The 21,302-nt window shown below is 45.9% G+C and overlaps 1 protein-coding gene across 1 annotated transcript in view; it reads left to right on the forward strand.

Annotated features, from left to right (window-relative positions):
• Positions 1–4,430: 4,430 nt before the first annotated feature.
• The window catches only part of SLCO3A1 (solute carrier organic anion transporter family member 3A1), a 124,837-nt gene continuing 107,965 nt past the window's right edge, over positions 4,431–21,302 (forward strand). The window contains exon 1 of the mRNA XM_082768831.1: positions 4,431–4,687. Within this exon, the coding sequence (XP_082624957.1) occupies positions 4,496–4,687 (192 nt within the window). The 5' untranslated portion in view covers positions 4,431–4,495. The remainder of the gene's footprint in view (positions 4,688–21,302) is intronic.

Consider the following 21,302-nt stretch of genomic DNA (forward strand, 5'->3'; position numbering starts at 1 on the left):
TAATCCATGCCACAGGACAGATGTGTCTCCTATGAGACCACTGTCTTCTCTTAGCACCTCTCCTTGCTTTTCTGTGCGGCATCCTCAGCAAGAACAGGTACAACGGGTGCCCACTGCTGCTCCAGTGCGGTTGAACTGGATGAGGCACTCGTTAACTCCCCGGACTGTAAAATAAATCCGGAGGGTTTGGGAATATGGCTGTAATGACAACTGTAGAGATGCACATTTCACAGAAGAGGTTTCCACCAGCTCTATTTAAGGAAAGTCACTACTCTCCTGTTCTTCCTCCTGTTGCCAACACTGCTTGATGGTTAACTTTGGATTTTCTTTCTAAGTTTGCACTTTTGCCCCTTGAGGTGTGGGATTTGAGTTAAGTGCTTCACTAAAGCCATCACTCCTTCATAGCTCTTCTCCCATGCCAGTCATGACCCCCATAAACCACAGGTAGTGGTTCTAGATACAGATGAAACAAGTTACACCTGCCTTGTAACAAAACACGACTAAATAGCTAAATTTCATTGAGATTAACCATGAATGGGGGGGGGGGGGGAGGGGAGAAAAACAAAACAATTTAAACAAAAAAATGTTTTAATAAGGTGATAGATCAAGAAAACTTCAGCTGCTAAGGTTACCCAAAGGTGAAAGTTGACACAAACCCACAGGTACTCAACATGGAGATGTCCAGCAGACAAGATATAGCAAGAATGTCTCAGGGGAGCCAACTCTGTTAAGTCTGTAGTGTTCAACCTTATCTACCACAGCACATTGCCTCCCAGCTATCCAAGTGTTTATGAAAATCTGACAGGATGACTGCAAGAAATTTAATTTAAATTATCATGAGGGGTGGGGAGGAATTGTTAATGCTTGCTTTGGTCAGAGAAATAGCTGAGAATTGTGTTGACAAAACTATTGAGCCCTAAGGAAAAGGGACTATTCTAGTTACAAAGTCCTTTCTGTGCTAATGATAATCCATGAACATTAGCATTCCACACATTAGTAATTAAAGCTGGGTCAATTTAGACTAGAAAAACTGTTTGGGTGTAACAATAATTAACTATTAAATCCAAACAGTTCACTTGTCCATCCCTAAAGCACTCGACTTAGATCCCTCAGGAATGCGGTGTGTTAAAAGTTCACAGGAGGCAAGCTTAGGTCTACTGAAGTACTTGGCTGGAGACACAAGACCTCCATTCTTTCTTCCAGCAGAGCAATACAGGAGGATTTTTTTCTAACGAAGATAAGTGGAAGTGTACAAAATAAAGAAGAGAAAAAAATCCAGGCATTCTGTCTCCTCTGGACGGCAATTTAACTGATAATTGTATTCTGCTGCAATAAACTAACTAACCAGATGTTTCAGATAATTAGTATTAAAGTTAGATTTTTATAGCAGCTGTTTTCTTTCTGACAGGCAAGCAGTATATCTGCTTCCTGGACAAACTCCTACAACAGGATGTCTAAGACGTGACCATGATGTGTGATGGCACTTGCATATATATGTGTATATATATATATATTCAAGAGCTTTAAACCATCTAGCTTGAATAAATGCATTGAATAGAAGCATGTGTGGGAGCTCACACGGGTCACCAGGTACACATTTGGTGGGTTACATGTGTTTTCAGACCTTTACTGCCTTTAGCACATAACCGAGCATAAGCTGGCTCTGCCTCCAAAAGCTGACTGGCAAGACCAGCAAATTCCAAAACTTTATTTTTGCAGGGAATTGCAAGACTTGTCCTGCCATAATTCTAAATCTTCAAGTGTTTTAAGAGACGCTGTTCTATTTTCACCCATTAAGAAGTCCGTTAGATTATCTATCGTGTTTATAACGCGCTATAAAATCCATCTGCAGCAAAGCATCTGTCTAGCTATGTTAATTGAATTAGTCTCTGAATCTCTCTATCTGGAGATATGGAGATAGAGACCTTTCTAGCCTTCTAACACCAGAATTTTTATAGCAGTGGTCCCTAAATAAACAGGAAGGAGATGAGCAATTTTCTAATCTAAAGAGAATTCATGAAAATGGCTTTTTTTTTTTTTTTTCGTTTTTCTGTTGGTGGAAGAACCAGTTTTTCTTGATGGAAAGCAGCCACCTTATGAATTGGCAGAAACATGTGATGAGCCCAGTTTTTATGACCTCATGAAAAAACTTTGGCAATTGAGGCCTCGGGTAGCATTTGATGTGTATCTCCTGAGGTGCTCCATGTCTGAAAGACTGATAGACATCAGTCATTGATACCGAGACCACCCAGCTACCAGACTGTTCTCCTCACTAGCTGTTTGGTGCTGTTGCCTTGGGCCATCAGTGTTGGAGTCCATTGCCCTAGGACAGGTATTGACACCCACTGTAACCCAGAAGTTCTAGAGAACTTGCAAAGATCTGAAGTTCAGCATGTGAGGGAGATGTTGGCAGCAAATGAGCAAAGGGCAACAGCTGAGCATGGCAGGTCTCTCGCGGCTATCAGGCAATGGTTTGCAGCTCCGGGCTTGGGTAAAGGTTCATCAACTCAGGTGGAGACTGCTCAACATTAATTTTTCAGCATCATACTTATTGAAAGTACTATAAAAGAAGAGCAAGATAAAAAATCCCCCAAGCATTTTGGAAAAAGAAACTCAACAGGGTTGCTAGGTGAAAAGTAAGTTCCTTTATAATGCTTCTTTTGACTTCCCAGTGTGACTGGTGATGACTAGCTAATGCTGTGAGAAATTAGGATGTTCTTAACTTCCATTTTCAAAAGCATCTTCCCAAGTATTTAGGAGTTCTGAGGCCTAAATCATCCTTGAAAATGAAATTAAGGATCTAAATCGTGTTGTTACTTTTGAAAAACGTAACCTTCTTTTTCCATAGAAAACTGTTCTTCTCAAAGACCACTGTCATACCAGTACTAAATGGTTCAATACCACTTAGCTGGGAGTTGAATAACACAAAAATATGTGGCAGCAGCCCCCTATGTACAGCCAGAAATGAACTGGAAATGTGTGCTCGAAGAGCAAAGCAGATCAGGTTTTGCTGTTACGTCAAGAAGGAATGCGATCTGTAATAGAAGAAGTGATGATTAGTGGTTTTTAAAAGAAGATATCTCTTGAAATTAGAACTCAAGGTGGGGGTGACAACAAAAGCCATCATCAGAATGACACACAGCTGTGGCCACGAAGCACAGGCCTCAGGTCAAAAGCTTGTCCACATGGAAGTGGTGCCGCAACACAGGACATCTCCTACTCTACTCTGTGTTGGAGAGGCCCTTCCTTGAGATCTGTGTGCTGTTCAGGATGCCAAAATATAAAAAGGACATAAAACTCTTAGAGAGTGACCAAAAGAGGGCTACAAATATGGTGGAGGGCCTAGAGGGCAAGATGCATGAGATGTGGCTGAAGTCAGTTGCTTTTTTTCAGCCCAGAGGAGACTGAGGGTGGGCCTTGTGGTGGCCTGCAGCTTCCTCATGAGGGGGAAGCACTGATCTCTTCGTTCTGGTGAACGGTGATAGGACCCAAGAGGATGGCACAGAGCTGTGACAGAAGAAGGCTCAGGCTGGGTGTTAGGAAAAGGTTCTTTGCCAAGGGAGTGGTTGGGCTCTGGAACAGGCTCCCCAGAGAAGTGGTCACGGCACTGAGCCTACTAGAGTTCAAGCAGTATTTGGGAAACACTCTGAGACACACAGTCTGATTTTTGGGTGGTCCTGTGTGGAGCAAGGAGCTCCCTGGAGGTCTTCCAAAAAATGCCCAAACGTAGAGCTTAGTGACATGGTTTAACAGTGGACTTGGTAGTGCTAGGTTAAAGGTTGGATGAGATGATCTTGGAGGTCTTTTCCAACCTAAAAGATTGTATGATTCTATCCTTGTGGGTCCCTTCTAAATCGGGATATTCCATGAATCCACTGCTATTTATTTTTCCCAACATGCGTTATTTATAGTGCCTCCCTCCACCCCTCAGCAGAACACGAAGCGAGGACTTCCAAGCCGGGGCAGCCAGGAGGAAGACGAGGGCCGGGCCTCTTGGGGGGGGGGGGACGGGACCTCACCCTCACCCCGTGTCTGGAGCTTCCAGCCCGAGGTTTGGGGGATCCTCCCGGGCTGCCCGCACCCACAGCCCGGCCCCAAAACCGCCGGGGCCGCGTTGGGGCACGGCGGGGGAGGCTGGGGAGGAGGCGGAGCGGCCCCGTCCCGGCGCTGGGCTCCGCGGAGCCGCCGCCAAGCCCCGTGGAGCCGCCGCCAGCCCCGTGCTCGTTTCCTCCGCCCCTCGGCGGCGGGGGCGCGGATCCGGCGGAGAGAGGGAGCGCGGCAGGGCGAGGGGAGGAGAGAAGCGAGGAGGAGGAGGAGGAGGAGGAGGCGGCGAGCTGGCCATGGCAGCAGCCCGCGGGCGGAGAGGCAGCCGCCGCGGGCTGCTGCTGCTCCTGCTGCTGTGAGCGGCACCCCGAGGAGAAGGAGGAGGAGGAGGAGGAAGGCTCGGAGCAGCCTCGGGGGCCGCCATCCCGCGGCGGCGGCGGTGCCCGGGAGGATGCCGGGGAAGCGGGGCTCGGCGGGCGGCGGCGGTGGAGGTGGAGGCGGCGGCGGCAGCGAGCTCCCGGGGGCCGGGGCGCCGCGGCAGCGGAGGCGGCGGAGGAAGGTGTCCTGCTTCTCCAGCATCCAGCTCTTCCTCGTGTCCGAGTGCGCCCTGATGCTGGCCCAGGGCACCGTCGGAGCCTACCTGGTGAGTGCCGGCTCCCTCCCCCTGCGGGGAAGTTGCCGTGAGCCCGGGGCAGCTCCCCCCAGGGAAGGGGGGCAGCGCACCCAGGCGCGTTTTTCCAGCAGCCTATTTTTTTTTTTAATTGTTATTATTTATTTTTTTTCCCGGCTTAAATGACTCAGCACTGCCGAGGGGTTCCCCGCCTGCCGCCCCTCTCGGTGTGCGGCTGGAAGTTGGGCTGCTCCCCGGAGCGGTGCTGCGCCCGCCGGGCTGTGCCCGGTGCTCCACGGCAGCCTGCCCGGGTTGTGCCCGGTAAATAGCGGGGAAATCTGCTGGGAGATTCACCTCCTGCCTCCTCTGCTGCTCGTTTTCCCCCCTACTCGCTCTCCTTGCCCTCCCCGAGGGGTGCAGCAGCGCTAAGTGCAGCAGCCCCCTAAGTCTCCGCTGCTCGGCGTTGGGTAAAGAGCGCTCAAAATAAGTCCTCGCACTGAATGCGGAGCCCTTGTGCTGGATCCATGCGTTGGGATCTGGTGTCGGAACTGTAGTAGAAGAGTTGGAAAGATGTCCGTGAGGCTGGGCTCGTGCCTCCGAGTACACGCAGAGGGAGACAGCCTGTGACAAGCGAGCGGTGCTCTTCCAGCAGATGCGAGCGTGTAGTTGATTTAAATTTCTCAAAATAGCTCGCTGGATTTGAGAGTTAGAGTTTCCATGGAAAAGAAATGTATTTGTAATCTGCGAGGCTTTTTGAGGCCACATACGTAATACGTTATACAGTAAGTGTAAGAGCTCCACGTTCTGTACTTGTGCTCAGCATTTAGCGCTGCTGCTCTGGCACTCAGCTAATTATGTAAATTTGTACTGGATGTGATCTGTAATTTTTTCAAGGTATGTGGCTAAAATTAATGTGGTTAATATTCTCAATTAATATGCAATGGAAAATTGCAGTCACCTTCATATAATAAAGCGTGCCAGTTGAGTTTGGAACATCCTTGTAATTCCAAAGGAAACTGCGTTGCTTCTACTGAGCTAAATTCTGTAAGTCTGTGTGGATAGAGGTGGGCATCACTTAAATTTTAGGAGAGACGTCTCTCTTTTAGGTGAGTAACGACTTAGTAAGTAAATATATTGTTTCCAATGAGCTACTTGCAAAATGAGCTGTCAGGAAGGAGTGTGTGATAATCCTTCATTACAGTAATGGCCAAGGACCAGCCCACTGGGGTGATGCCACTCGGTGGGCACCAGTATGCTGGCAATGTGTGGATCTGCTGGAGGACTGTGTATTGGCACACTTGGCTACAGTGCCCCAACACCTGCCACGCAGGATGGGCAGAGAGCCCTGAGCATAGCATTTCCCTCAAACCCCTTTGCATTGCTCTCTCTTCACCAGCCTAGCGTTTCTTGTCCTGTTTTTCCCAACTCTTGCAGCATGCTCTGCACTGAAGTAGTGCACTTGCGCCTCTTGCTCCTTTGGAGCGTTTAACGTACTCCAGCTGTACCACCTGGAAGATGTGCTGCCGTCACAGTTCCTAGAGTCTCAGCTCCTTCCTCCGAGTATTTAACTCGGCTACAGAGCAGCTTTCCCTGCCCCATGCCACTCTCAGGGTGCCTGGTGGTAGTGCACTGTATCCTCTCCAGCCTGACATCATGCCCAATGGCCAGCCAGATCCACAGACAGTAACAGCCAACTGCTCCATAGGGGGAAAAAAAAAGAAAACTAAACTCCAAACAATCCACAGCATGCATAAGCAGTGGCCCAGCTGCACTGTGCAAATGTTTCTCCGTTCCCTGTATAATTTATCACCCGTCATTGCAAATACCACGCAGTTCTCGATACAATGATCGGATGCAAATATGGAATTGTCTTTGGAGGGTGAATCCGTGCGAGTGCGGTGCTTACAGGTGCCGTGGGGGAGCAAAAGCAGGAGCTGAAAAATGCTTGGTGGAAAGTACCTAGGACCTAATCATTTTTGCAGACCAAGTGTCCTGTGGGGCCAGGTGCTGTTCTCAGGTGCTGTCTTGGGAGAGAATTCAGTGGAGGCACTGCGGAGTTGCCCAGGTGTGGCTGCGAGTGAATATTAATTCACTCAGGCTCCTGGTGTAAGTCAGGGCTGTTGGGCTCAGCAGCCGAGTGCTGGGCTGCTCCCCGAGGGACAAATTAGCAGGCGAGACAAACGGGTGAACAAACAGAAAGAGAGACAAATAGGGAGATGCTGTGGGGGCAGTCACGGTGTGTTGTTCTGGGCAGTTGAATAAACTACTAATTTTAGCTTGTCAGCAGTGACCGAGTACTGTGTTCATACTTCTGCTTTGCTTGGCCACATGTACGACTTTCCCTAGTTATTTGCAACTCAGGAAGATAAACCTTTCTGCTTTTTTTTTTTTTTATTGCCTTATACGGCGACAAGTTGATTTCCTCGGTTTTGTCTGCCTGGCTCTGCACAGAGATGATGAGGGCAAAAACTGAGCTTGGTAAGGAAACGAGGCAGGGGCTCAGCTTGTTAGGAGTGATCGAGGAGCTCAGTTTGGGGCTTGACTTTCAAGTCAGTAAATTTAGAAGTGGTTGTTCTTACTTCTTAATCTTTTTAGAGATGTAACAACTCCTTTTTCCCATGTTCTCTGCACAATAAAGTAGCAGTGCCAGCCTGAATGTATGTACAAAGTATACATTCATTCATTATGTCGTTTTGAAGCAAAGATCATTCACTTTTATTTGTTCATAAAACATTGTGCTTGCCAACAGGGCTTTATAAATAATAAATGCTGATAAAAATCTATAAAGTCCAATTCTTTTCCCAGGGAACTCAGCAATGAAAATACCCTGGGATGCCAAAAGTGGACGCCTATGTTTAATTAGTGTGGTGTCTCTGAGGTTCTTTATGTGAAGTTTTAGGGGATGTTTGATCAATGCCACGTTCCAGAATAGTTGTCAATTATCGGGCTTGCTGCCTGCAAACTGCACGTGTTCCAGAATGACTCTGTGCCATATCCTGCATAGCTTATGCAAATGCAAGCCTGTGCCGCTGCCTTAATTTCTGGGGTTGTTGAATACACCCTATTATTTGCATATTCTTGTAAGGTTTTGTATATGCGTTTATTTGGCTTCATCTAATTACTCCTGCGTGCTTTTGGAAACTTGAATTTCCCAGCAACTGCAGTGGCGCTGGGGAAGATGCTGCTGGCCGTCTGCAGGCATTCCTGCTGCAGAAGTTGCCCAGGGTTTTAGCAGCAACTTTGAAAAGCCCAGGCGATCTCCTCCGGGTTGCTCTCTGGGAGCCGAGCTCTGTGGACGAGAGAGCTGAGCATTACCTGGTGCAGCCGGGAGCTCCAGGGAAGGATGGGAACCTCTGTTTCCAGCCGGAGCCTTGTGCCTTTCGGGCAACTGCAGCAGTGTGATCAGTCATGCCGATGAGGATTTTGATAAGGCTGATTCACATACCTTGGCAACAGCTCCTTCCCATCCCCTCCCCACCCCGAATTCCTACAAGCACTGTATTTTGGTATATTTTCACTGGTAGTAGCGCTCCGAGTGCTCCTGATGGTTTATCGCTGAGGCATTTCATCACCCTGCCAGTCAAATCTTTTGCCTGGCCAGTGGTGAAATCATTGCTTTAGCAGAAGGCAAAGAGCTCTCACTCTGACAGCCACAGTTTGTGGAGCGGGAGCGCAATTTAATTTTCTCTCCCTAGCCTTTAGCCTCAGCTCGCTCCCGTTCAAACTGACCTAGTTGCAAGCACCCAACATCTGCCAAAGTCACGGGCTTCTTTAGATAAAGGGCACGCATATGGGAAGCACGTTGAGAAGCAGTTATTTGGTGTGCTCTGGGTAGCTGTTTTTACAGAGCTCCACTGAGATGTCTCTGTTTGCTGCAGCTTTGAATGCAGCTATTCATGTGCTTTATCAAGTGATAGAGGATGACCGGCCTGAGCATGAGATAGAAAGGAAAATAATTGGTCCCTCCTAAGGAGGGTGCCCCGGTGTTTGTGTGGGAATGAATGCCAAATTGTTTCTGTTTTTCCTGAATGAAAACTTTCAAGCCACGCTTAACCTCCCGCTATAGCTCTGTCTGCGCAGCGGTGTTCGGCTACAGCCTGCAAACCCCCTCTTAACGTATCTGCAGTAAAAATAGTAGCGTGTAAGTCCAGTTGAGATAGTGTATGCTTATATGGCATCTGGGACAGGCTCCTTCTGTTGGTCTTTATTGCTAGTGGGGTTTGGGAGAGTAATGAAGAATTTCAAATTCCAATTTCAGGAAAAAGAAGTATTAGAGATAAATACAGAGGTCGATCGTCAAAGGGCTCCTCCTGAAACAAATAGGGTCCTGTGAGATGGACACCAGGGAGCTGAGTGGTTAAGAGCAGAATTTGGATTTGGGATTTTTAAGGGGTTTTGGTGCACAACTCCTCCTCCCTGTTGTAAATGTTCTAAATACTGTTATGTTTTGTTTTTTAATGTTCTAATTACTGGTTTCCTGTTGGAAAAAAAAAAAAAAGTGGGGTGTAGTGACCTGGTCAAACTCTTCTTGAAGTTGGTGGAGAGGTCCATGTTGAGGATGCCACTGAAGGCAGTTTTATAGGAGCACTGCAGTGCCTCATGGTGTCCTTTTGTGCATGGTGCTGTACAATCGTCCCCAAAGAATGTTTGCCCCTGAGCATTTGCAATCTGAATAGACTGGGTGGGAGAGAAGTTGCAGGTGGGGAAAATGAAACAAAGGTTAAGCAAGTGATTCTCTGGCTGAAGCTGTTGGTAATGCTTCTGCCTAGGTAGCAGCAGCAGAATCCACGTGGCTTAGGCATAGCAGAGGCTGGCACAGCAAGGAATTCCAGTTTCAGGTGCTTCGCTCAAGTGACTAAACTGCAAGAGCATTTTTCCCATTGAATTTATTGTTTTTATTCAAGTATTTATTTTCCTAGAATAAGAATCTGCTTTAAAATATTGCTGTGCTTCTTTATTCTTTCCATCCTCAGCAGTGCCGAGTAATAAATTAGCTGTAATGCTCGTAATTTATTTGTCGCTGGGGCATTTAAGGGGGGAAAAACATGGAGAGAAAATAAATGTTTTAGCGGGGATGAAGATTGCCAAGCATTGGCTGGTTATTGCTTACAGTTCATTTTTTCTTAATACATCTTTGCTGGCTATGTTATTTCTGGAAAGTTGTTTCTAGTATGCCTTTCCCATTAGAGAATATTGTCTGTTTTGCAGCTGAGTTGTACAGAAAGTTATTCTGAACTAGCTCTTTTCAGTACATTCATACGTCTCTCAGAAGCCTTTTGATGTTTTTAGGGTCTCTAACTGGGGAGCCGAGGGGAAACCTGATCCAGCGCTGGGTTCTGATGCCTGCAGGCTCCTGTGTGGTTTGGGTCAGGAGCATAGCGTTGACATATTAATGTTCAAACTTTATATAATGAATAGGAACAAATTCTGGCCCATACCTAGGTTGGACTTTGGGTACCAGGAAGGCTTATGAGTAACTGGCATTTATGCTTTGGTTTAAAGCTTTCTTTCAACTACTACTGATAGAGGAAATGGGGATGGCTACGTGTTTGTCTCTTAGAATGTATGCTCCGTGCCACTTGCAGAGTAAAGCTGAACTAAAAATCCGACGGCTTCTTGATTAAATGCATTTAAAGGCAAAACACATTTGACATGCACGAGTGTGGACTGATTGGTTTTAACGTTGAAATTTTTTATTATTTCTAGCAGTAAGTTTGGCAGCTCCTCCTTGTAAGGACTTTTTCAGGACTTGTAAGCCCTGAAAGAAAGAGCAGCCTGTTAGAAATGTTATGATCCACCATAAAAAAAAAAAGTCTTAATTTCTTTTGGCTACCCTTAGCTTCCTAAATCTCTTCGGCAATTGCTGTGCGCCTCTGTGACAAGTAGGTCTGTGAGTTTTAACATCCTGCAGTGTTAATGCAGCTGAAGTTTAAAGGGATCTTGAATTAGATGAGAGCATACATTGGTTCGAAGGTCTGGATTTGTCTTGCTCAGTAACTTTATGCAGCATGAGCCTTTAAATGGTAGTGTAGCACCTGGCCCATAAAGGGGTCGGCTGAGCTGTGATCCCTCTTCTTCTCTGCAAGCAAGCAGATATTGCTTGTTTTCCAGAAAGGGATGTTTCTCAGGTTATGTGGACTTTCTTTTCCCTTACTTTCAGGATATTGGTTGAAAAGCCAGTTTCTGTTCTGCTACAGCAGCATAAATGCATTGCTTCAATAAAGTTATTTTACAATTTATCAAGAAGAATTTGTCCTCTGTGTATAATAATCTAAGATGTTCCTTTATTTGTATACTCCTTGGTCTCTCGCTGTTCCTTCACGGTAGCAAGATTAAACAAAGGAATACTGTTTAATAGGCGAGGTTGCAGCTCGGATGAATTGCTGTAGTTTGACCTTCTGATCAACACCAGATGAATCTGCAAAGTGTTATATTTTAATCACGATTCGAGGAAGTTTAAACAAACACATGATAATACATTGTGTAGTACCCCCTGTAAGTTCTCCAGTGAAGTCAAAAAGAATTCATTTTTCCTGTTGCATGGAAAATTGGGCTGCAGATTTTGATTTACAAGGTTTCATTATAACTGCAGCAAAACCAGGGCTGGAACCCCAAGAGTCCTATCTCCAGGTCGCCTTGTTGCAACCATAAGACTCTCTTTGTAGATACATACTGCAATGCAAACAGTATTGCCTGCTCCATGGTGTAGAGATTTCACACTGCCACTCTTCGTACAGCATCAGTACGATGAACAGTGATAGCAAACTGTTGATGGAGTGTCTGGTGCTTCTTCTTGGTGGTGCCCTGAGGACTCTGCTGGCAGGGGAAGGTTTCTGTCCATGCTTAAAAAGATGTGTGCTGCATCCAAGATGTTTCTGTTTGAGTAGATGGATAAAAGCATGAAGAAAAAGCAGCATCCCTTTCCACAGATTTTAAGTGAGGATGCAGTTGTTGTATTCATATAGACCTACGATGCAGATATGGCTAGAAGTGCCCCTCCTCACCTAGCAAATCAAAGGAAGACCTCTGAACTAAAACCAGATTTCTTAAGCTCTCAACAACTTTCCCTTTTCCAGTCTTATTCTGGATGTGATATCCTGTGTTTTGATCCCTGGATGCTTCTTGCTGAACTAATGGACACAGGCCCCCTCTTTTTGTTGTTGCATGGTGCCTGTTGTGTTGAAGTTGCAGATCAGTGACGGGCTCATACTGTGGCAGTGCTTGAAAGCGCTTGATAATTTTAGATGACTTCTTGCAGCACAAGAGCAAAATCTTTATTTCAGGTTTGTTGGAATATTTACTTTATTTTTCCGTGGTCCAAGAAGGAGAAAAGCAATTTGCTTTGTTTTGATTTTTGTTTTTCTTTCTGTTGCCTCTCTATCATAGTATCCTTTCTGCTTGCCAGCCAGACAGCTGATTTCCCCTCTGTTTTTGAACATCTTTATCTTTTTGGTGTCTGCAGTGATCTCATGGATGATTTCTGTGAGCTTGCAGGCCCAATGAATTTTAGATGTGTGGCTGTGAGGGCAGGTGTGGGAACAGAGAAGTTGTTTTTCCATGCTCCTTAACGATGTGTTTTTCTGGGCAAGGATTGCTGGAGTTCTCTTATTTTTAATATTTAAATGTACTTTTAAAACACTTACCGTGCTGTTCATCTGTATAATTCATAATGCCTTAGTTTACTAAAAGTGGAAAAGGACTTAAAATTCAGTGTTACGGTGATCCATAAAATGACAGTGAAGTGTTTGAAAGAACCTGGGTAATTCAGTTGTATTGAGGTCTTCGTGACTCATCAGCATTATGGTTTCTGAAGCGACTATGTCAGATTTGCTTTCAAGTTTTTTGGTGCTTTGATGTTTGCGTCTGAATCTTAACATTTTTTCTGTTTTTTTTTTTTTTTTTTTTTTTTTTTTTTCTCCTTATAAAAAGGCAACTAAAAACTCTACCACAAAGAAACTGAAAGCGTGGCTGTTTAGGAAGAGTTCTGTGGTGTGGGTGTGGAAGAATATAGGAATACTTGAGTAGATGGCATTTTTAGAAACTTATAGTGGTATACTTTCTTTTCCAACTAAAAGTTAAATTTCTGTCAAAATTGAGATTGGCATTGTTCTTGGGTCAATATATAAGGAATAGCCTTTAGGTGTATATTTTGCATGTGTACTGTAAGGTGATGCTTAACAGTTAAAGCATGCAGTACCTAATGAAATGATGTGGAATTGATTTACAGTGGAGGTGCCAAGCAGTAAGTGATGCCCCCAGAATTCCTAAAGCAGATGAATTATGCTGTGAATTTATGTAAGGTGAAAAATAAGTATTTTCCATCGAGTCTGCTTGGAACGTGTATTCAATCAAGCTTTGTATGCTCGCAGCTGGCAGGGAGCACCTACATCCAAATGCAGGACAGACAGAACAGTAAGAAAAACTGCATTTTGTCTAGGTTTGCGTGCTTTCCAGCAGCAATGCGGAAGGTTCCCCACATCAAAACAGAGTTCTGAGTTGTCTGTAGATGCAGATTTATTTCATTCCTTTAATTCTCCAAAGGGATAATAAGGAGCAAGAAAAATAGCATAACTACATAGAATCGCAGCCCGTTGTGTTGAACAACAAATGTTATTTTTCTCTGGTGGAGTTTCAACAGGAAGAGCTGCAAAAAGGTTGTTCGGGGGGTTTTGTTTCTTATTTCTGAAAAGGAGGATGTGAAATAGCTGCTACCTCTTTCTACTTCTCTGCTTGGCTTTGTGCAAACGTAGGTTGGCACAACATTAGAAGTAGAGCAGAGAATTGTTTGGGAGCGTAAGGATGTTGAAGTGCAGGCTAAACCTCATGCTTTGGCCTGAAGGAAATCTCTGAGAGGCCACAGGAGAACTGGCATGTACCTCATTTGGTGAGTCCCCCACACCTGTGAATAATACCAGACCTGTATGTAGACGTACACGTCTATACTCAGAAATGTCGAGGGAGAAGAGGTGCAGCATCAGAAGCTTCCAACAGATAAGTGACAAATACTGGCTAAAAGAAAATTGTGTTGAAAAATATGAAGGAGGAGTGCCCCAGTAGTATCCTGCTGCTTGTTGTGCCATGCTAATGACTTTCATCTGCTGGAAACATGCTTGCTTCTCATCCTGACACGGTTGGCAGTGTTGTATGATGGATGGAGATGCCAAATTAGGGGTAGATCCTTTCTTTCCCCCCAACTGGGAAACAACAGAAAAAAAATGCAGTACGTAACAGGGTCTTGATTTTTAAAGAGAAAAACTCAAGTTTGGATTTCCAATTTTCCAGTCCTAAGGTTTGCTTGTCATGGTTTCTCTAAGATGCAGAAAGGGCTGTATTTGCCACAGTTTAGTAAAGCTATTTTCTCCTATTTCTTCTAAGGTTTCACTTTTCTTGTTGAAGAGTATCCACCATGTGGTGGGCTGACCGTGGATTGCAGTAGCCAGATGTGCTTTCACTGCCCTCCTCAACAGGACAAGGGAGAAAATGAGATGAAAAAGCTTGTGGGTCGAGATAGTAACAGGGAGATCACTGACCAATTGCTGTCATAGCTGAAACCGATTCAACTTTGTGGAAAATTAATGTGTTGCCCAGTAAAGTAGATTTGAATGTTGAGAAATGAAAGCAAAAATTAAGACAACAGGATTTTCTCTCACGCTTTTCCCCCTCACTCTTCCATGTGGCATTTTGTCCTTTCTTAAGTAAGTTTTCCTCAGTGTTGTTGCGGTGGCCATGGCGGGGCCATTGCAGAACCGGGCCTGGGGTGGCCCAGCCTCTCATCATAGTTGCCCCAGTTGCCTCTACCTCACTGGGGACATCTGGTTTGGGTTTATGCTCTCTCTCCAATGGCAGTGGGACCTTTACCACCACCTACCTGGCCATATTGAGTCTGGAGACCCCTGAAACAGAGGGAGGCAAGAGACGTGTCCCCTCAGGCCCCAACAGGCTGCGCCTTGCACTTGAGAGAGCGTCCACCCTGGTGTGGGAGATAAAGTAAAATTTGCATCATGTGTCAGCACTGGCATGCTGTTTGCAGAAATGCTGGCTGGTGTTGGGTAAATGAATTCCCCTCTGCTTGGCTCCTGTCAGCCCCTGGTGGCTGGTCGCAGGCTGTTAGGGTGGGCTGGTGAGCAGCAGCCACATTCAGGCCATAGAGAAATTAGTGCCTGCGGAGGGTGCGACTAAAACAGATATTCTTCCTCTCCTGCTGGCATTGTCTGTAAAATTTGATAATTGTGGGAATGAGCCTCACCAAGTGCCGCAGTTTGTGATGCGCAGAGAAAGCATCGAGCGTGTAGGCCCTTTATGAGAAACAGTGGGCAGCATTTGTTAGGGCTTACCAGCAAAAGAAAACTGTGTTTTTGTTTTTGTCTTGCTCAACATACAGGGCCGAGAGCAGTTAATTACAATGGGCCTTTCAGCCTCCGCATGAGATGCACACTTTGTTTCCTGCTGCCTTTTGCTCGTTATAATGCAGGTCCTTATGTCTGAAGTCAGCACAGCTGCTGGCTGAGGGACAGGAGCTCTCGCTGAAGGGATGCCTTGTCTGGGGGTGCCTGTTTGTGAAGGGTGGTGGCATTAAGTTGATGTTATCATCTGGTTTGGGTGATCCCGTGGTCGGTCAGTCCCATCTGAGGTGCTCAGCACCATGAATACTCACTGAGCTCAGCTGGGTTTCTGTAGGCACTTGCCGTGTTGTCCTCACTACCTCTTGTGCAGAGGGGTGGTTTGCCCCCACGTTTGTGTTTCTGTCATTGAAAGGTGGCATCAAAAAATGTATGGCTAGCTTGAGCCCTGGGGCTGCAGTGCTAGTCTAGGTTGGATTGTTTTGTTTTCTTTCGCTTAATCTGTCATAATTAGTAATATTAAAAAGAAAATGTGTATCGAGGCGGCTGGCTTGTGGCTACCAAAAAATTTGAATCCCATAGTCCTTGGGATTCACTCCAGCAACTTGAAATATCTTGAGAACAAAGGCTGAAAAGGGAAGATTTCAAGCGTTCCATGGACCTAGATAAACTGTTTGCTTCCAAGAGCTTATTTGCTCTGTTGAGGCCACTTCTGCATTGCCAAATGTTTCTGTGAATGAATGGATTTCAAAAACAGCTTGGGAATTATTCGGTGGCTATTGAAGTCAAGCCACGCTAGCAATCCATGTGCTAGAGGCACAGCTTTGTGGGTTTGCTGCTTACAGTTTGCTGCATTGTGTGGCGTGACTGTACAAGCTTTCTCTAATGCTGGCCCTCTACAGAAGTCCAGTGTTTTCTGTGAATTAGGATGCATCAAGGCTGCTGTATTGCTCTTGCTCTTAATCACAGATCTAGCTCCTACTAAGAAGGCAGGAGTTTCAGATTTCTTCTCACTTTGTCTTGTGGAAGCACTTGGGGCTTATGGTTTAGCCTTTTGTAGCTGAGAAGAAATTTATTGATTTGAATCATTCAGCTTAATTCAATTCTGGACAAGTTTTCTGCCAGAATATTCTTCCTTATTTAAAAAGATCCCTAATGAATAACTGTAGTTGTATATAATGACTCCTGGGAAATACTGGATGCAGTCTCCAGAATCAGTTCTGTGCTGTTTTCGAATGCAGATTGCGAACTTTTGATGTGCATGTCTGAACAGCGCCCAGGGTCCCTTGTAGCCATCTGTTTTTTCAAGATGCTCCCACATTAATAAGCTGCATCTTTGGTATTCTGCGGACAGGTATTCAGTGAGCCATTGGTTGGCTAGGTAATAACTTAAGTAAATCTGAATGCAAAAGTCTCTCTGCGTTGAGTGCAGTGCTGGGACCAGAGTGTTGCCGGCAGGAGAAACCAGGTTGTTTGCACCTAGGACATGATATTTTCACCTGGTTTCAAACCCTTAGCCTGAAGAAGAGTCTGCATAGCTGGGATTGTGAGTCAAGGAAGGGGACATCCATCCATTATGGATGTCTCTCAGAAGTCGCACTGTGAGGCTTCAAGGTATGCATTCTTTAAGAGACACACAACACTTTTCTGGACTGGAAATGCAAGTTGAAATGAAAATTACCTTTGCTTTCTCCTTTATTTGCCCCCAGTGGTACACAAGGTATAGATTCAGGCATGTTCATTTTGATTTTCCATGTTCTGATTGTGCTCAGAACTTTTGGTGTCAAAAATTACATTTTGTGACTCTTGGTCACAAAAATTTAAATTCACGTAGTGCTTCCAGGAGTCAGTGTCCCTGGAATTTCCCTGCTTTCTGCCTTGCCCCTGTTTCACACAACCAAGAGGTGAAATAAATGGGGGAACAGCAACTTGTTTCCTCTGGGCCTGTACTCACTGGGTAGAACCTGTTGATGGTGGCATCTTGGCAGGGGCAGAACATTCCTGCCATGTGTGGGTTATGTTTTATAACCTGGATTTTGCTTGGCTGTCCGGAGCTGTCATGTTCAAACTGACTGCTTTCATCAGTCAAGACTAATGTACATGCCCAGAGAAATCTGTTTTCATTTGCATTTGAGCAATGTGACACGTGTCACAGCTAGGAGAAGACAGCCTTGCCATGGAGTAATGCTTGTTGGCTCAGCAACAGCTATAGGTAGCTTTTGGTGAAGGTACAGTTTGGGACCTTGGGATGTTTGGATTCATTTTCTGGCTTTGTCACTGACTTCCTCAGGCCTTCTTTGGGTTTTATCTCCACATTAACTAATCGGGTAGTTGTGATGTAGTCAGGCTTTGTTGTGGGCTGGGATTGTGGATGCTCAGCCTCCACAGTGAAGGTGACTAGAGTGGAAGAGGCGTGCCCTGAACCAGGTCTCTATCAGCTACTATAATGAAGTTGATACCAGTCTGTTAATTTATTTAATGCTAATTGTGTATTATTCCACCTGTGGTTGATCTGTGAGGCATCTTCCTTCACCCTGGGCTATGATGCAGCCTTGTTGCCACCTGAATGCTATCCTTGCTTCCCTCACACCTGCCTGGAGCTGTGGTGTTGAGCATCTAGCCCTTTGCCTTCTGAGCCTTCCCAGGGACTGGCTATTTGGGGCTGCTTTCCTTCCTCTGTGGGTAGCGATGGATTTAAGAGCCTGAGGGTATTATTTTTCAAAGATACTTTCCGAGCCAAACTCTAATTGACAAAAGTGACTTATTCTAAGTGTCTCTGAAAATGGTGCTCTTGTTCCAAAGCCACTTAAGTGCTTTTGAAAAATCTTTCTGCCTGTTACTGATTGCAGTGGACTGCTTCAGTGGTGCCTAGCCCATGTAAAGCAGTCTGGATTTAAAGCCTAAATGTTATGAGCCTGGCTAATAAACTGTATTGTAATTAGTACCTTTGGGAGGCAGGAACCAGGGGAAAGCTGGGTGTAAAGGGAACGAAATTCATATAAAAGCTGTCCGTAAAGAATAAGTGAAGAACTGTGGAAGGAGATGAAAACACAGCATTTGAAATGGGTGAGGAGGGGATATGCGATAGGAAGAAAATGGGTGTGAAGCTGCAAGGAAAACTTTAATAGGCTTATGTTAAAGCGGACAAAGGATCTAGACTAGCAGGTAGTGAGCTTGCATAAAGAGTGATCCTTTGAACAGTTGGAGTTAATGTAACCTGCAGGTCCCTGTTTTCCAGCTTCCCCTGTGCGAGCTGGGCTGGACACATCCCTTGGTTAGTGAGTCTCTGGTTTGGCTTGGTGCTGAGCAATGTATGCAAAGCCATTCTGACTGCAGTGTCTGAATTTGGGGTTCCTCCCAGAATTTGTTGTGCCACTGCTGTAGGAGCAGTGGTCCTCTGTGAAAACTTCTCTGGTATCGGGTGGGTAAGTGGTGGTGACTTCTGCTTTCCTTACACATACTCATTGAATTTTTGCAGGGTCTGGTGGTTCTACAGTGAGGGGACCCCATAAGCTGCTGCTCCATGTCTCTCTCTAACAAGGATTGTTGTTAATACCACAGGCATGAGGTGAAATTCAGCCATCTGTGTGTACAGCCTCAGCAGACACATTTATTCATTGGCTTTTTGATAGCTCACTTCCCAGTGAACCCCAAGGAACAGAGCTTTCGTCATCTGGCGAGACATCTTCTTGCCTGTGTCTGTTTTACAGGGAACGCGCCGAGTCCAAGTGAGCTATAACAAGTCTGCAAGTTACGGCTAGATCGCCCGGTTAATTGTTCTTTAACTACAAGATGTTTTTTTAATTGCCTCTGTGTTATTTTTCGTGTGTTATTTTAAAGAGCACTTGTAAATCACCTTCTGTTCAGGAGAAAAGGGCTTGCCGTTTCTGAGAAATGGCAAAATGGGGAGATGGTGCGATGGGAGGGGAGGTAACGCTGCACGGCTTGTGCTGTGCTCGGGACTGCCCAACTTCAATGTGCAAACGTCACGAGCCCGCCCTTCACAACTTCCACCCCTCGTTCTTCGCACAGGAGATGCTCAGATAACGACGAGGTTCTCAGGAACAGATTGAAAATCACCTTCACGCCCTGACTTCTTGTCTGTTTGCACCACACTCTCCCCGTGCTTACATCCCAACCTGCCCTGTTCTTCACCGGGAGGTTTGGCAGCAGCCGGCATGCAGCTCCTCTTCCTGCCCTCGACCCTGCGCAGATCAACGGGGAAGGAGGAACAAGTAGTAGGGGAGCAGGATGACCTGGACAGCTCCTGTGTGGGCTGCAGGGGAGAAGAGTCTCATTATTTTTGTATTAGCTTGGGGTGTTGGTACTCAGCTGCTAGAGACCCCCTAACTTTTGAGTTACCACGAAGTGCTGTGGACTGATAACACAACGTGGCCATTTCTTTAGTTCCCTTTTAAACGGCTTCCTTCTTCCCATCGCTTACTAAGTAAAAGTATTTTGTGTGCCGGTTGATGAGAACTGCCTCTTATTTCTCCTAAATCCGAGTTCCCATTTGCTGTGGCCAGGCATCCCTGCTGCTGGGTGGGGAGAGGAGCAGGAGAGGGATCAGCAGAGCCAGAGCAGATGAGGAGAAAAGTAGCAGGACTTGTCAGAAAACCTCCTCTCTCAGTACCCAGCCTTTATATAATCACCGTTGTCCTCCAACCGTGAAAACTGAATTCAGCTTCCATCAAAGCTTTTATTAATGCTGCCTCAGAGTGTCCTGCGTGTGTCACTTCTGCCCTGGTTCTTGCCTGGCGGCTGGGAACGCTGCTGCAAGCGGCTCCGCGGGCCTCTCGTCTTTATCTGCACTGTGGCATGACTCGGATGCAACCCTTAGCCCCGAACTCAGCTCTCGATCATAAATTAAGATAACATGAAGTCCTTTGCCTGACAGGTTTTCCTGCCAGGCTTGCATCATGGTTTCTGTTGCGGTGAGTGGCCCTGGTTATAGTGCACAGCCTTATCTGCAGACACAGCGTGTTGTGCTAGGAGTATTTTATTAGATAGACAACCAAATTTGCATTGATGGAGGGGCCACAGGGAAAGAGAAGTGAGGCTGCTGCTGTGTGACAGGTCGGGATCCTGCCTCTGGTACTTTGACAGTACGTAGGAAGGGGCTTTTTTTGCCAGTAGGAGCCTCCCAGAGACATGCACTTCATCTCTGCTCAATGTTTCTTCTGATCCATCTGCATAGTGCAGATCAGAACCCCTCATCTTAAACCAAACCCAGGGTGATGCTGTCCTATTTGCACAGTCCTGGGTTTGTGTGTGAATTGTATTGCCAGTCCTGCATGTCACCAAGTGTCTTTCATGCTGTACGAGTCTGCATTTAAGCTGTTAAATACAGCTTAGGTTACCTTGTCTGGCTTTGTTCTGCTACTTACCGGACACAAGAAAAAAAAGAAAAGGAGATTTATCTCTGAACGTGTCGAAGATGCTCCGACTGCACTCCCTCAGCCATTTACTCTCACAGAGCTGAGCAGCAGCCCCTTTTTGCAAAGCTGCTGTCTGCTTATCCCACGTGGACTGTTCATCCTCCTGGCCTGCAGTGTGCCACTTCTGCGCTGCATGTCTTAACGCGCACAGAAACTCAGTCTGGGGTTGAGGTTTGTGCTCCTTGCATGTTTCTGATGCATTATTTTGCTGCCAGTGAAAGTGCAATAACATTTAAAATAAATCAGGATTCAGATATCCGCTAGCTCTGTTGTACACGTGCTGCTGAAGAGAAGTGTAGGCTACAAATGGGTTCTGGCACTGGATATATTTATGCAGATACCCTGTCAGAAACTGAAATATCACCTGCATTCACATGGTGAGGTGAATCTTGAACAGGTTTGGAAGAAGAAAGGTTCTGTGGATGCTTGGTTTGTGGCTGCAAAAGTATATGCAGAGGTTGGGACTCGAAAGTTTTGCTTTGTCTTAAAAAAGCCCATCTTAGCTGTGATGTTTATCTGTGTCAGAGCAACAGAAAAAGCCTTTCAAGCCTCTCTAGGAAGTTCGCTGTGGCCTGGTACTCAGTGCCTGTGTCTATTTCGAGCTGCCCGTGACTCAGTCCATCCTGCCGTGACAGGTAGCAGCCCCAGCAGTCTTTTTGTTCACACCTCTCCAAATGGGGCAGTGCTTTGTTTCCCCAGGGGAGGCAGGGAAAGGGGGACAGTCTGTGGTGTCCCATGCAGGATCCTTGGGAAGCAAATGCAGAAGGTTAACAGCAGCCCGTTGCGTGGCTGTTTATTGTAATGATTGCCTGCATTACTGAGGTTAGGTTTTTCATGCTGCATGTTTGATCTGTGTGGAGCCTGCTCTTG

This window comes from Aythya marila (assembly GCF_965140915.1).
Source record: "Aythya marila genome assembly, chromosome: 11".
Taxonomy (NCBI): Eukaryota; Metazoa; Chordata; class Aves; order Anseriformes; family Anatidae; genus Aythya; species Aythya marila.